The 16,219-nt window shown below is 38.2% G+C and overlaps 1 protein-coding gene across 2 annotated transcripts in view; it reads left to right on the plus strand.

The window, feature by feature from the left end:
* Rab27b (RAB27B, member RAS oncogene family) overlaps positions 1–9,944 on the plus strand; it is a 50,415-nt gene extending 40,471 nt beyond the window's left edge. For both annotated transcript variants that reach the window (XM_048363580.1, XM_048363581.1), the window contains exons 4-6: positions 3,711–3,814; positions 6,745–6,868; positions 8,300–9,944. In XM_048363580.1, the coding sequence (XP_048219537.1) occupies positions 3,711–3,814; positions 6,745–6,868; positions 8,300–8,489 (418 nt within the window). In that variant the 3' untranslated portion in view covers positions 8,490–9,944. The remainder of the gene's footprint in view (positions 1–3,710; positions 3,815–6,744; positions 6,869–8,299) is intronic.
* Positions 9,945–16,219: the final 6,275 nt, after the last annotated feature.

Consider the following 16,219-nt stretch of genomic DNA (forward strand, 5'->3'; position numbering starts at 1 on the left):
GCAATGCTATGCAGTAGGCACATACCTCCAAATTCTACATCGTATGTCAGAAAGTGCTTATGCTTGTAAACACTTCTGGTTTTGAAATGCATCCAAAATGTTCTCGCTGTCAGTGAGTGTAAATGCCAGGAGAGGCGCTGGGCCTTCTCTGTGAGCTCTTTTGACTGTGAATTCCATTTGCACACACCCTTCAACACTGCTGGGTCTTCTGAGTCTTTCCTCACAAGAGTCTCTGTTCATGTGTCAGTTTTGTTGTCACAAAGATGTGTGTTTTAGAGACCAATTTAATACATTTTTGAAGAAGTAATAGGAGAAAAATGTGGTACCCATATGTCCTCACACATGCTATGTCAGCCTAGCATGATGGCAGGCTTCTCTCATCTGTCCCCTAAGACAGCTGTGATACTGGGGGGAAATGGAGAGGACTGGGGAGGCCTGAGTAGCATGTGGGTTATTTATCCCTGAAAAATTACAAATTCTGTATGCATATATGTATGCATACAGAATTTATAATTCTGAATATTCATATCTATATCTATAGCTCTGTATATAGTGTGTGTGTGTGTGTGTGTGTGTGTGTGTGTGTGTAGTATATTGTAGCTAAGCAACAAGATCAACAGTGGTTTACAACCTCAGCCCTAGGCCTCAGGACATCTAGCAGAACAGTCCATGTAAGGTGATAGGACTTTTTGCCTTTTGATAACAGTCACAACCATTGGCAAGAGACAAAACACATAATCCTTATTTAAACCTAAAAGATAGGAGGCAGGGCCTTAATGCCCAGTGAGGGAGAAAGAACAAAATGGTGACTGCTTTCTTTGTGTGCTCCCAGCTTTTTCTCACTGCTTGTGCACTGGACAGAATGTGATGAGGAGAGGTATGAGGAACTGGGGATCAATCCCTTGTCCCCTTGAGAAGAGTCGGGGGGAAACAAGGATACTGGGCAGATCGATCCAGGGTATATGCCTACTCCACACATATAAGTCCTATCCATGTTACCATGAAGGAAAGAAAATGTGTTTGCCTCCATCGGATAACCTCAACAGGATATTTTTGAGTGATTTTCTGATGTGTTGTGGGAAATGAGAGGAAAATGCATATAATTATCCTCAAATCAGAAAGAAGGATGAGGGAGAGGGGCAAAGGAAAAGGAAAGAAAGGGAGAAGGAGGGAAAGAGAGAAAGTGAGAGAGGAGAAAGAGAACAAAGAACAATTTTCTTAGCTACATCACCATTACAACTGAGTAAGAGACAATTTTGTGGGTATAGCTAGTCTACAAATAGAGACCTATTCCATAAAATCATGGTAATTTCTGTGCACACCCAGGCAATAGCAGAAACAAATGCAGAAGGGGAGGAAGGGGGAAGAAATGTCGTGATCTTTATTACTTAGATCATAATTAATGCCCTACAAAAGAAATCTTACTTTGGGAATAAGTATAATAGTTAAATGATCTCTTTTTCACTATTTTGGGGGTATCCAAGCTATAATTCTCCTTTGGAGCAATTTAAATCCTTAATATTTAAAATTTTTAATAGTCTCTAGCTCTGTCTTTCATTTTAAAAATATTTTCTAGGTGGATCATATCCTGGGCCATGAAAATATAGTGAATAGCAAATTCAAAACACATCAGTTTTCCATGTTAAGGCTAGGCTAGGATGACCCAATAATCAACTGCAGTGTAGCCTTAAGACATTATTAATAAGGGAACAAAGACAGAGGTGAGACCACAGGAGGCCTTGGGGAAGTGGAACTTCCTCTGCTGTGACTCTATTTACCTTGAGACACAGTAGTGTGTGAGTGAGTGAAGTCAAAACTAGAGGAGTTGGAGGAAGAGGATGCATCAATATGAAGATGCCCATAGAAACACTAGCCCATGAGAGCCCCAGGGAGGACAGTGAATGTTCTAAGAGCTAAGAGAAGATCAGCGGGCCTGTGGGCAGCCAAGAGATGAAGTTAAATAGACAGTTGAGCAAGGACCAGTTCCTGCAGAATCCAGACGGCTTCATCAGAATTCTAGGTGTTATCATAAGAGCCACACTAAAACTTACAATGTTAGTAGGGGTCGATATAATCAACAGGATGAGGCAGACAAAATTGGGCATAGAAAGGAAGCCCAGTAAAAAAGTGATTCAAGTTATCTAGGTGAGAGATAAATCAACTGGGTAGATGGACAGATATGAGTCAAGAAGAATGGATTGATAGTATATAGCAGGCAAAGGAGGAGGTATATCACCAGGAGGAGAAGGAGGAAGAGGAGGAGGAAGAGAAGGAGGACAAGGAGAATGACAGAAATGGATGTGTGACTTTGAAGGTTCCTGAGTTTCTTCCAGGTAGAATGTCCAAGTAATTAAGCACACTGGTGCAAAAATGCCCCCCCAAAAAATCAAAACAAAACAAAAGGTCTAGATCTACAAATTTGGTGCTTACTCCACAGCCAAGGAAGTAAATGAAGTGATGCAGAGTCACATTAGGGTCAGGAATAGAACCTTGAGAAAATCAACATGAAGAGCTACAAAACAGACTGAGCTCAAAAATCAGGAGGACATTTGGGATAGGAAGTATTATACCATTTTATCTCAAATCGATGTGCCTTTGAGAAAACCCACAGTCAATTCCAAAGCCTTCCGTGGTTACTGTGTGCATGTAGCCCACTGCTAATGTTCACAGGAGCTCAGCATTTCTTCAGCTTCCCTGAAGATGGAGGGAGGGGAAGCAGGGACATGTCTAGGAGAGAATGCCTTCACATCACATAGGAAATACATTCTTCACCCTCCTCCAACAGACACAAATAGCCTCACTTTCTTTCCACAATCCACAAATGACTCTTTTGTCTTCATCTTCCTCCAAACACTCATACATCATCCCTTTCCTGCAGGCCAGACTGAAGCTCAATTTTATCTGAAAGAATGCCTTTGAAAGAATTTGCTCCCCAATGTCTTTCCCTCCAACAGAATCCCAAGATGGGATCATGTGATCACAAACATTTTCAGGCTACTTGGTGCCAAGTTTTCTTCTGGGTACAGACAAGAAACACTGAAAAGTAAAAGTTAAAATTTCTACTCTAAAGTGGCTCCTTCCTTCCATTCTTCCTTTATTTATCTACCTGCCTTTCTTCTTTCTTTCCTTCCCCCACCCCCTCTGTCTCTCTCTTTTGTGCTTTGAACTCAGGGCCTGGGCTTTTTCGCTCAAGACTAGTGCTCTACCACATGAGGCCTAGCTCCATTTAGGCCTTCTTGGGTAGTTAATTGGAGATAAAGAGTTTCCAGGACTTTCCTGGCTGGGATAGCTTTTTAACCATGATCCTCACATCTGTCTCCTGAGTAGCTAGGATTACAGATGCGAGCCACAGGCTACAGGACCTAAAAGGACTTATATTTCAGTTGGAGATGACAGGATACTTGAGAATCAAAAAGAAAAACAAGCTCTCCTGAGGCTGTGTAAGGAAGTACGTGATCAGATGTTACAATATCCATACAGTGTGTCAATGCTGTGGATCAGAAGTTGGTCTTTAGAAAACAAAAGAAAAGAAAACCTCTCGGACTAACTCTCTTTCCTTGCCTCAGCGGTTGCCTTCCCTCTCAGTCCCCTGTCTGTGGGATGATTCAAGATGGCCAACTATACTTGTATCTGAGAGATGGCATTGTTTGTATCATGAGCCTACGTCTGTGCACTAACTCTCAGCACGGTCCTCTGTGCTTCCTTGGCAGGTTCCGGAGCCTCACTACCGCATTCTTCAGAGATGCCATGGGCTTCTTATTAATGTTTGACCTCACCAATCAGCAGAGCTTCTTAAATGTCAGAAACTGGATGAGTAAGTGGGCTGAGTAATGTGTATTGGCTGCCTGGGGACTCCACAGCCCTTGGCTTGGTTGCCTTCTGAGATACAGCCAGATAGGGTACCCTGATGAACTCTGGGAAATCAAGAATTGGGCATTCCTTATGTTACTTTCAGAGTGGTGGCCATTGTAGGGATTACCCATGGCAGTCTGGAATTAATTCTTCCTCTGGCACTCTTCTTTAGGAGGAGGCTACGTCCCTTCCTTAGCAACTGTAGGTAAGGTCTTCATGACTGTAATGAAAAGCCATTATATCTGCTTGTCCAGTATGTCTTAGAGGACTTTCTACAGGTAAGAGAGCATTAATGTCAAACTTGGATACGGCATAAAGTTAGCAGTGTTTTTCTGAAAGTGGACATTGACACCCAAGATGTGCTTGATGATGAGGATGAATGGGTTAACTAGACCAGGGATTCCCTTGGCACAGGGATTGAGTCAGACAGTTCACATGGGAGTTTACTTCAATCAGAAATTATTTAAATGTGCAGATACCTTGAATGGAAAGATATTCAGCCTGCATAGCAACTTAAATAGACCACATATCAGTATCACCTAATCAATTATTGAAATAAAATGGATAAATTTCAAAACAGGAGAACTTTTTAAAATACAACATTTTAAAGAATTGCTGTAGCACTCAAGGGAATTTTTTATTTGTATTTTGTTATTAATAAGAAGTTTGATCCCAGTGGAATGCACAAAGATCAATTGTCTCATGGGGCAGGAGCTATTTTTGTCATTCTCAGATTGGTAAGGGCTATCTGTGGCCAACAAAATTTTTTCTTATTTTTATTTTCTTTAAGTAGTTGTACAAAGGAGTAAAATTTTTTTGGAAAGATCATCTTATCCCCTCTTCTTAGAGTTTGCCTATGATTTCCCATTGCACCTGGAATAAAATTCTGGGTCCTAAGCCATTTCTCAGGCCACTTTGATAATTTTTTTACTTCTTTTATGCCGATGATGGGGCTTGAACTCAGGGCCTGGTAGTCTTAGCTTTCCATTCAAGGCAAATGCTCTATCGCTTGAGCCACAGCTCCACTTCTGGCTTTTTGCTGGTTAATTGGAGATCAGAGTCTCATGGATTTTTCTTCCCTGGCTGGTTTTGAACCAGAATCCTCAGATCTCAGTCTCATAAGTAGCTAACATTACAGATATGAGCCACCGCGCCCAGCCATCTATTTACTTTTACTGTATTTCCTCTTATTTCACCTCACTGGCCACGAACCATACTCCCAGCAGACAAAGACCACTCCTACCTGAGGGTCTTTTCCTCTGTCTTCATTTCTCTTTTGCCAATGTACAAGCTGGTGCTAATTCTTTCCTTCTCACATTTTTGTCAAAAACATACTCATCTCTTGAGTCAGGCTTTTAGGACCCACCTAGCAGAGCATCGATTGTCACTCTGAGGGCCCTCACCTCAACACACTTTATAGTTCACATGGTTCTGCCACACACACTGATGGTGCGTTACCTACTTTTGTGTCAACTTGGGTGTTGGACTCTACCTACCACCAGAAAACAGGCTCTGTGAAATTGAAGATTGTTCTCTAGTTTGTTCCATATATTATTTTAGATCTTGATGAATACTTTGGCACTGAGTGGATATTCAAAACATACATGTGTAAAAATAATAACATATAATAAGTAAACTCATTGTTTACAATTTGAGTTCAATAATACAGTGTCAACCAGTGGGGAGAATATCAATGGAGTTTGTCTTTCTTATGTGTCTCTCTAAATGAGTGTAATAACCAAGTCTAATAGCAATTGAATTTCTAACCCTAAAATAGTTTATGTGTCAGGGTTAGTCTTTGTATACTTCATCTACTGTTGACAAGGTATGTACAATATGCCTGAAGGTACACATTAAAGTAGCCTCTGGGACTTCAAAGGCACAGGTTTAATGGGTTCTACTTCCTTTCTTTCCTTCCCCTTCCTTTTCCTGTTTCTTTCTCCATCCCTCTCTTCTTGTTCCTTCCACCTTCCTTCCCTCTATCTCTCCCTCCCTCTCTTCTCTCCCTCCCTCTCTTCTTTCCCTCCCTTCCTTCTTTCCTTCCTTCCTTCCTTCCTTCCTTCCTTCCTTCCTTCCTTCCTTCCTTCCTTCCTTCTTCCCTCCCTCCCTCCCTCCCTCCCTCCCTTCCCTCCCTCCCTCCCTCCTTCCCTCCCTCCCTCCCTCCCTCCCTCCCTCCCTCCCTCCCTTCCTTCCTTCCTTCCCTCTGTCTCTGTCTCTGTCTTTTTCTTTGCCTGTCTCTATGTCTCAGTCTTTCTCCCTTGTCTCTTTTTTAATATACACATAATTTTCCTATAGAAGCAAAGTACTTAACATTTTTCTACATGAAGCAATTGTTCAAAAAGCTTCCTTTCTGTAGATCATCACTAGTGATATCAGAAGAGAGAAATCTAGATTCCTAGTGTGTTGGCACCAGCCTAGAATTTCAAAACTTAGGAGGGTCCAGTTTGAGGCCAGCCTAGTGAGACTTTGTCTCAATTAACTAACTGATTGATAAATTTAATTAAGAGACCTAGAAGCCTCTTAATGGAACAAGCAAAATTTACATGCTTTAAAACCATGCCTATTATCTTCACTTCTATCTGAGGAACACACAGTATGATGTGGTTGGGGGAGCTAAGAGAACATTTCCTGATGTAGGTGACCACGGATCAGTGTTGATTCAGGTCTTGCATGTATCTTGTTATTTGTCATCTTCACATTCCAAAGCTCATAATGCATCCTCTTCATTTAATACATGCAAAAGCTGTGACTGAGGAGAGTAGCAAGCTGGCTAATTGTTACAAGCAAGCAACTGGTCTTCAGACAATTCGCTTAGAAATCTTGAGTATGAGCAGTCACTTGCCATTCCTTGTTTGTCACTGGCTTGCTGATTCCATCTGTTTTCTTTCCAAGGCCAACTGCAAGCCAACGCTTACTGTGAAAATCCAGATATAGTATTAATTGGCAACAAGGCAGACCTGCCAGACCAGAGGGAAGTCAATGAGCGGCAAGCACGGGAACTGGCTGAGAAATATGGGTAAGTGGGCCACTGACCTTGTGGGCTGCTGACTAACGGATACAGCAGAGGTGTGAGAGGGAAAGTGGAGGAAATCCTCTCAGATCAAGAACAGGAGGCAAATTAAAAACATATTCCAGAGGAATATGTAATATGCTAATAAATTACTTCATATAAAGCTTCATAGAAGCTGACAGTTACTGCATCCTTATCAGGTGCTAGTTAGTGGCCCTAGACTTTTATTCACATCACTTTGCATAGCTTTGTGTCAGACACCAGATACCCTATTTTCTGTATGACGCCTCAACCACCAAGATATTAATATCTGATGGAGGGCCATATTCAAACCAAGCTTAAATTCAACCCAGGGAGTCTAAGACCATAGTTCATGTTCTTAACCCCTATAGGCTTCTGCCTTTCAATATAAGGGACTCTAAAGAAGAAGGCTGTTCATGCACAGATAATGTAGCCTTCAATGTAACGACTGACTGTTATGAAAACCAGCCTGTGCTATTGTAAATTGATTTTCAGGATACAATTTGTCTTTATCATTTTAAACTTTATTTGTAAGTGGTTAACCTTCTATCTGCCAGTTTTTACTTTTTACTAAAGATTTCTCATTCAGAGCTTCAAATGTTATGTCTGTCTACATTTATATCAATGTTCTCTTTGATGCATGTCTAATTTCTAAATCATGTTTCTAAATGACTTACTAGAAGAGAAATAGAAATGATCTATAATGTATGGATCGTTGATGAGAGATTTTTTTTCTTCCTGCTATTTTTTTCTTTTTTAATAAAGTTCAAACCTGGCCTTCAACTTCCTATTTCCTGTAGTGGTTTCCTTGCCCCATCAATCTACTTACAACCATTACAGAATCATCCATCCAATTTTTTACTCACTGAGAAAAAAATAAGGTTGTTTCCAATTTATCCAAAAAAAACAAAACCCACCATGATTTGACCATGTCCTCAGCTGTGTACTTTTCATGTCATTTATTTCTACATCTTGGTTATTTCCTCCCAATTTCTTCATGCTGTATCTGTCTATAAAATTTTTATGTAATAATTCTTGGCATCCACGTTCAACATTTGTCAAGAATACAATACATTCAAGCACTCTGTTGTACAATATGATGAATGTGCTTAGAGATGATAAACTGTAATTCCTGAAAAACTCAGAGGAAGTGGATAGTAACAAAAGTGATAACCTTGCGACATAAAGCATTTGCTAATTAGCTAGACATATCCATTCCATGGTGCATGTGCTTCTCCAAGCAGGTTACATCATATATGTATATGTATATATATGATATATATATCATATATATATCATATATATACATATACATATACATATACATATCATATATATACATCATATATATATCTGTCAAGTTCAAAAAGTACATTTTTGAAAATACTTTTTTTCTTTAAATCTCTTCTATGCTAGCATACCCTATTTTGAAACAAGTGCAGCGACTGGACAGAATGTAGAGAAGTCAGTGGAAAATCTCCTGGATTTAATAATGAAGCGGATGGAACAGTGTGTGGAGAAGACACAAGTCCCAGACGCTGTCAATGGTGGAAATTCTGGAAAGCTGGATGGAGAAAAGACAGTGGAAAGGAAATGTGCCTGCTAAGCTACTTAGGGACTGATAACTGAGAACCTTTCCCAGGTATTACTGCCCCAAACAATGGCAGCGCACAAAATCGTTGAGTAGACCATGCATAAGGGTAGGTCTTTCTTTTTCCTGCCAGATCATGTATTCTAAGAAACCAGAATAGTCAAACAAATTGATCAGCTCTTCTGAATCCCTTCCAAACCAAAAACTCAACAATTTCTCAAGGTGATGCTCAGGTTTTGGTTTTTATTTTTTTTTTAATAAAGAATCTGAGTTTATATGAAAGCATACAGGAAGAAATGTCAGTGAGTTTATATGGGCCACAAAGGGGAGAACACAGAATTTTTTTTTAATTGGGCTTAACTTACCCAGAGTATGATTCACTGGGGAAAACATGTTAGTTAAAAGTAGATACAAAATAAAGAAATCCACATGGTCCATTAAGAATAACATTACTGTGCCCACACAGTAAACTGTAGTGGAATGATTAAGTTGCTGATAAGGTTATAAGTGGCTGAATGTCAGACTTCTACTAAGATGTAGGAAATTGTGTAATGATGCTATTTTTATATTTTTAATAAATGGCACAGTGGTAGGCACAGGACTGGAATAACCAAGTTTGAGAGAAATGGCCCGGAAGGAAAATAAAATAAAGGAATATGGCATTTGGATAGTTTATAGCTGTCTGGGAGAGTTACTTGGCCAAATTTCACTCCGGCCAATTAAAAGCTGACATTGGGATTAAGAGAATTTCCATTACTAAGAGGTTTTCCATTTTAAACAAAATTTAGGGATTGATTTGGAGGCACTCAGATTCACGTCTTGTTTTTCCTTAGCAAATGTTGAATAGTCACAAGGAAAAATAAACCATCACTGTTTCTTAAATGTCTCTTTAAAAGATAATCAAGAAAATTTATACAGACTTGATTTTTTTTAAGGTTAAACTTCCTGGTGACCTGAAACAAAAAGTGACTGGTAGTTATGGGTTTTCTTTTATTTTGTGAAAGTAATGTTTAAATCATATTTTCCTCCAACTCACACTCACTTATAGCTTTTGAGCCATTTATAGAAATGCAGATGCATCACTTTGCAAACCAACAACTTCAGGATAATGAGAAATGAATTTTGTGGTCACTGTGAATCTTAATGTCATTAAAATTGGTAATACTCCATGTCTTATTATAACATTTTTATTTTGACAAAGGGAAATGCCTACAGTTGAGCTATATTTGAATGTAGAGCAGAGATAGAGCTTTATTTTATCTCACCAAACGTGATCAGTTTATTTTTTTTTCACAAAACGCTGCCTTCCTTTTTCTTTCTAAAAATGATCATGAAAATAACTTCAGTTGTCTATTGTTATCACTGTGACAACTGCCATTTCATTAATGTTTTTATTCTTGGTTTTTGAGACACACAAGCCATTCATCTCAAAACACCATTTTATTTTATTTTTACCAGTCCTGGGGCTCGAACTTTTTTTTTTTTTTTTTTTAACCAGTCATGGGGTTTAGGCACTGTCCGTAAACTCTGATTTGCTCAATGCTAGTACTCTACCATTTGAGCCACAATGCTACTTCCAGCTTTTTCTGTGAGTAATTGGAAATAAGAATCTTTAGGACTTTCCCACCTAGGCTAGCTTCAAACCATGATCCTTACTTAGATCTTAGCATCCTGAGTTAAGATTACAGGGAAGCTAGTTAAAATGCCATTTTTAAATGCCAACCCACTTCATCAATAACAATGGTAATGTACATCAGGTTTTCTCTTTTCATGGTAAGTTTATCCTGTTTGACACAGTGATTCTTCTTTCTATAAAATGTCCAAATATATCTAGCTTTTCCATACATTGCATAGATGGATTTTTTTAATTAAACACTGGAAACTAAAATCCCAGTGCCCTCTTTCTCTCCCTACCAAACTCCATCTGGTATTGAACCAGTTTCAGAAAAACACCAGTCCAAGGGGAATAGTGTTTATAACATTCTTAGGGTAGGCTAGACCTAGAGCTATGCCAGGAATGAAAACATTTGGAAGCTTTTCTGGGATTGGCCCCTAGTGTATTTCTCAGTGTAAACTGCTCAGCCCCTCCAATTTGTATAGCATCAACCATGCCAGCTTCCTAGATTGATCACAGTTGAGTAATCTCTCCAGTAGTATTTTTTTCCTCAAATACTTTTCACAATTTTAATGTTTGTGCCACAAAGATAGAAAATGATTGGAGAATATTTAAGGTGTTTCTACTGGAAGGAAAGTGGGTAACAAAAACTGTCACTGTGACTGTGGCAAAACTTGATGATATTTTGTGGTGTTATTTTTAAATCAATTTGTTTGGATCCAAAGTGTGAAGTCCCCTGTCTGTCCTTAATAGGGAATGCTTGGCCATTGTTAAATATTAAAGGTATTTTGGGGGGTATGATTTTCAGTTTCTATTCATCTTTCCAGTGATGGGATTGATTTACTCATAACAAGATACTGTCATTGCCAATTATTTAATGAGTAATTTTCAGGGTCTATTTTGAGATCATTATTTGATAGTTGTAGCACATAGTAAAAGTTGATGACATTCACAATTATAGAACTATGCCTGTAAGAATAACAGTTACTAGAATCTGAAGAGGAATGGAATTTACAACTGACAAAAAGATTAAACTATTATTCGACTTGTAAATAAATTCTTGATCTAAAAATGTTTTGACTTACAATTTGGCACCTGATCTCCTGTTCTGTATAACCATGGTTAAAACTCCCTTCTCCAATTATTTTAGTATGCATAGCACTGGAGAATTCACTTTACAATTCCAAACTGACTTGGTAATGTGAGCATACAGACCACATCTAAGAATTCCATATCTTTTTCTCCCGCCCCCCCACCCCCATTATGGAATTTTAGCCAGAATGTGTCCTGTGGCTGATTGTATCCCAAATACATGAATATTCAGAAGAAATATTTAAATTATACACGAAACTCTTTTCTGATATAGAATTCATTCCTGGAGTATTTACACAGATTTGATGTTTACATTGCTCTCACATACGTGCCTCACACACGTCTGTGATGAAATTTGTCTCTAGCCACAAAGCTCATTTCTTCCCATCTTACATTTAGAAAGATCCTGTACAGACACCATCACAGCAAATTATCTTCTGATATCTTCAGCAAAGGACACCAAACCTTGATTTGGAGATTCTTCTGCACTTCTCACAGCAGAGGCCTCACTTCACTGTCATTAGCCATAACAAGGCTGTCTTTTAATGGAAGAAAAGAGTTGTCCTTTGAAAAATATTCTGTAAATTTTGTTTATTTTATTTATATTTTGCTTTTAAAAAAATGTGGTACTGAGGAATCAAACCCAGGTCTTCATGCATACTAGGCAAGCACTCTACCACTAAGCCATGATCCCAACTCCTAAAAAATATTTTTAAAAATAGTCAAGACAAATAATATTAGTCTGGGTCCAATGATGGCCCCAAGTCGTGATTTGCAGCAAAAATTCTGGATGGTGTGTTTTGAATTTGTGAGTCTCTACATAAGTTTTTATAACCCATGTAAGTTACTACTGTAGCCAATTTGTTAGCATTTTCGATGTATTAGCTATCAGGCTGCAAACAAAAAAATATTCAAAGCCACCATTTTCTATGAGGCAAGCATTCTTGCCACTAGGCCATATTCCCAGCCCCTTAGCCACCATTTTCGAAAATAAGAATTTTACCTGTTATTTTTAACCTGATAGGCCATTCTATGTAATTGTATCAGTGCAATGGTTCTACTATAATTTTTTAACCTGAATAGAAAAGGATGAACTGTGCAAATTGTAACTAGCCCATTCTTTCCCCCATATAAGAAAGACAAGCTTGACCAGAAAGCAAGGCATAACTACATTAAAAAAATAATAATAATGCAAAATTGTTTCAGCTGTAAATGGAGTCTTCTGGGAGTCGTCAGAGTTGCTGATGTCTCCACATCTTCCCATCAATAGACAGAGTGAAACAAACTCATGTACTGAACACCGTGCCTCACTAGAGAAAAAGTACTTCACTCAGAAGCTTGTACTCACAAAGCAAAGTCATTTACTGTTCTGCACCTCCGCTCACTTAAAACATGATAACTGTATGATTTCCTCCTTGTGTCAAAACTTTGAGCAAAACTTGCCATCCATTGAAAGAGTTTCAGAGTTACATTCTAGAACTCAGACTAAAAAGACATCATGTTCCAAGTCTCTGGTTTGCCTAAGTACATATAATAACTCTCTAAAAAGAAGACCTGAGAGCTGATATTAGCCAAAGCGAATCTGTCGTTCAATGTGTACTGCCAAGTTTTACATTGTAGAGAAGTCTAGTGTGTTTACATGTTTTAGGGAAAGTTTTATCGTTTTTAAAGATGCTATATATATATATATTTGCAAAGATTGCCTAAGAATTCTCCATGAGCTATATTTTTTCCCTTGATCTTTAATCAAGATGAAATCAGTTTATTTCTAGGGAGTGTTGAACTATTAAACATGCAAAGGGATATAAAATATAACTTCACATGTCTCAATGCCTTATAAAACTATGAAGCTGCTTGTCTTATAATGTAGAACTGATTAAAATTGTTATTAGATAGATTTCTAATACAGCCTTAACAAAATGGCACTGTTGAACAGGATCCATGGAGAGAAATAAGAGTCAAAAGTTGATTAAATCAATAGACCAGGACATGGAGAAGGCCAAAGCTTGCTTTTCAGGTAGGAAAACATGCTTAGAGTTTTAATAACTAGATCAATGGAAGGTATTTCTTCATCATTTGATATATCAAGTCAGTTTTAGTCCCTCAGAATTGTGCTAATAAAAATACTTAAACCCCAAGTCCTTCAAAGCTAATAAAACATTTAAATAAAAAATAATTCATTATTATCCTCAAAATTTGGGATATTTCCAAACATTTCACTTTCTGTATAATGAGTACAATATTCTCAAGAATTGTACTTGATGAACTTTTCAGAGTAGCATTTCTAGAGAGTCATTTATACCAGCAAACCATGGCTATTTTCTGATTTCATACATGAAGAAAAGGTCATTAACAAAAGAAAGAAACATTAGTACCAATACAGAAGGTCTATTTTAAAAAGATGTCGTCATTTAGGAAAAAAAATACAAAGGACTCATCTTGGACTGGGTGGCGTACATTTAGTTTACTGCCTCCTTTCTTTTCCAAGCTGCTAGGAGAATTATGACTATTATCCTTCAGTGGACACTCTTTTAAGCTCATTAGTGAAGTCTGTAGAAGCCAGCTCATCTAACCTCAACTGAATGGATCCTTTACTTAACAGTGGTTGCTATATGTGCCTGTCTGGTATATGTACCCTTGTTTTTGTTTCCAGATAGTTTCTGGCCCCAAATGCTCTTTGAGAGAAATCCTGGAATTATAGAAAGGAAGGTATCTGGAAACAACCATTTGGGAGTCTGGAGTATGTTACTATCTTAGTGGCTTCTCCTTATACAAGGCTTAGAAACCTCAAGTACCTCATGGGGCTCCTGTGAGACTAAAAGGAGGGCATGTAAAAGAATATGGCTTTTATTGTATTTTCCCTTTTCTAAACAGATGTTGTTACCACAACCTAACCATGAGTAGAAAAAAAAAACAGTCAGAATTTGAACCACTTGTTACATTAAAAAGTTTAATAGCATCAACCCAACTGATTTTAGTAAGGGTATTGAAAACTACCAGTTGGCAGTCAGACCCCCTTAAGATCACTATATTTGATTAAGGATGCTTAATGTATCTCATTGTTAAAAAATATGAGCTCTATTTCAATCTGTATATGATCTTGTATTTCTTTCAAGGAAACCAGCTTGCTTCTATATAATATATTACCCCATGGTCCAACTTCTTCTGCTTTTGTGCATATAGCCTTTTTGTAAAAAGACTATAGCTGTATTCTAAATAAAGGAAAATAAAATATTCTGCTTTAGTTACTATGTTACAAATAGACAAAGTTCTAATAAGAGCTCTGAAGTGCTTCACTCTGTATCACCACAATTTGCCCATCAGTAATATTACTCTCATTTTAAGCTAAGCATGCTTATTCTGTCTTCCACACAGATGTCTGTTTTGTCTAATGCTCTGAGTGTAACTTAAAATGTTGAACATGTAGTTTTGAGTCTATATGCCCCTGACACAAACTGCTAGGTCATTATTTTGCTGTACCAAAGTTCTAGTGGCTTCAGAAATCATAGTATTTGGTGATTTTTGTGGTGTCTAGGTATGGATACTATGGCTGAGTTCAGTGATAATTTCTGCACACTTTTCAAATAAAGTTGCATTTTTATCAATGGTCTTCAACTTTATGTCTGTGTGGAAATCAAATGGGTGGTAGGTGTTAACATTAAATCAGTGTAACAAGAACTTGCATCCCAGTAAAAAATGGAATCCATTCAGATCTAGGAAGAAAGAACAGCTATGGACTCAAGTGAAGTGATTTTTACTTCCGTCTCAAGTTTCTCATTAATTATTTAAGAAGAGTTTTGCCAGTGAAATCTTCTAATAATTTTGAATGGTACATTCATTAAAACTAGAAATTAATATGCTGTAATATTCTATGGGATGTGAGCACGACCACATATTGTATTCTTCATAAGAAATCACTGCACAGGTGGTAGGCTGTCCCTGGGTCACAGATTGGTAAAAGCCTGGTAATTAAGGCCAATTCCAAACCACAGCCATACAGCTTCCTTTAGAAATGTTCATTTGCAAAGGCTGCCTTGTTCCCAGAGTGGATCTTCTTCCATATGCTGCTTAGATGGGATCTGCCAAGATAATGATGAGTTTTTAATTTAAAGATAAACAACTCTTCCAGCAGACGCAAATAAATCCTTGGCTCAATTTTTCCCCCAACATTCCTCCCCAGTATCTGCAGTGCTGTTACACAGACAGAATCTTATGCCATTGGGTTTGTCCTAGGGGCTTGCTCACTTTAATGCCTTTATGGGAGTCTTAAAAGTCATACCATAGTCTCACATTGAGGAGAAACAGACAGACTGGCAGAGACAGAGAGAAGCCTGATGCTTGCTCTCTTCATTGGCAAGATTTCTTCCCCCATCTCTCTCACCCTCTCTCTCTTTTTGCTGGTCCTGGAGCTTGAACTCTGGACCTAGGTGCTGTTCCTGAGCTGCTTTCATTGAAGGGTAGCCTTCTACCAGTTGAGCCAGAGTTACTTCCGGCTTTTTCTGTGACTAATTGGAAATAAAAGTCTCATGATTTTTCTGCCCCAGCTGGCTTGGACCCATGATCCTCAGATCTCAGCCTAGGATTACAGGGATGAGCCACAAGTGCCCAGCTCAGTGACATGGTTTCTGTTTTTCTGTAATTATAGGGCTTTTATAGGTGAAGTATGTTTTGCTATTCACAATTCTATCAAGTAAATTTTCACTTCTAATATGCATGACTACTTTGTGGAGGGGGAATGAGATATTATAAGAGTGTGGGCGTTCTGTTCATGTAAGTGACTTGCACTGTGGCGTAGAACACTAACATGATCTGCCAGATCCTTTATAGGGTCTAGGAAATTTTTGAGATAGCAATCAGATATTTGGAAATATTCTAGCATAGCTTTAGACCCCAAAAGATGAGACACTCTGTTTTTTATCAAATGGCTGAAAAGAAAAAGACAAAAAAGAGGAGGAGAGATAGGAAGAGGAGGCAGAGGAAGATGGGGAAAACTGCAGAATCAGCATTACTGATTCACCAGGGAAAGTCTTCTATGGCC

Source organism: Perognathus longimembris, chromosome 15, assembly GCF_023159225.1.
Source record: "Perognathus longimembris pacificus isolate PPM17 chromosome 15, ASM2315922v1, whole genome shotgun sequence".
NCBI lineage: Eukaryota > Metazoa > Chordata > Mammalia > Rodentia > Heteromyidae > Perognathus > Perognathus longimembris.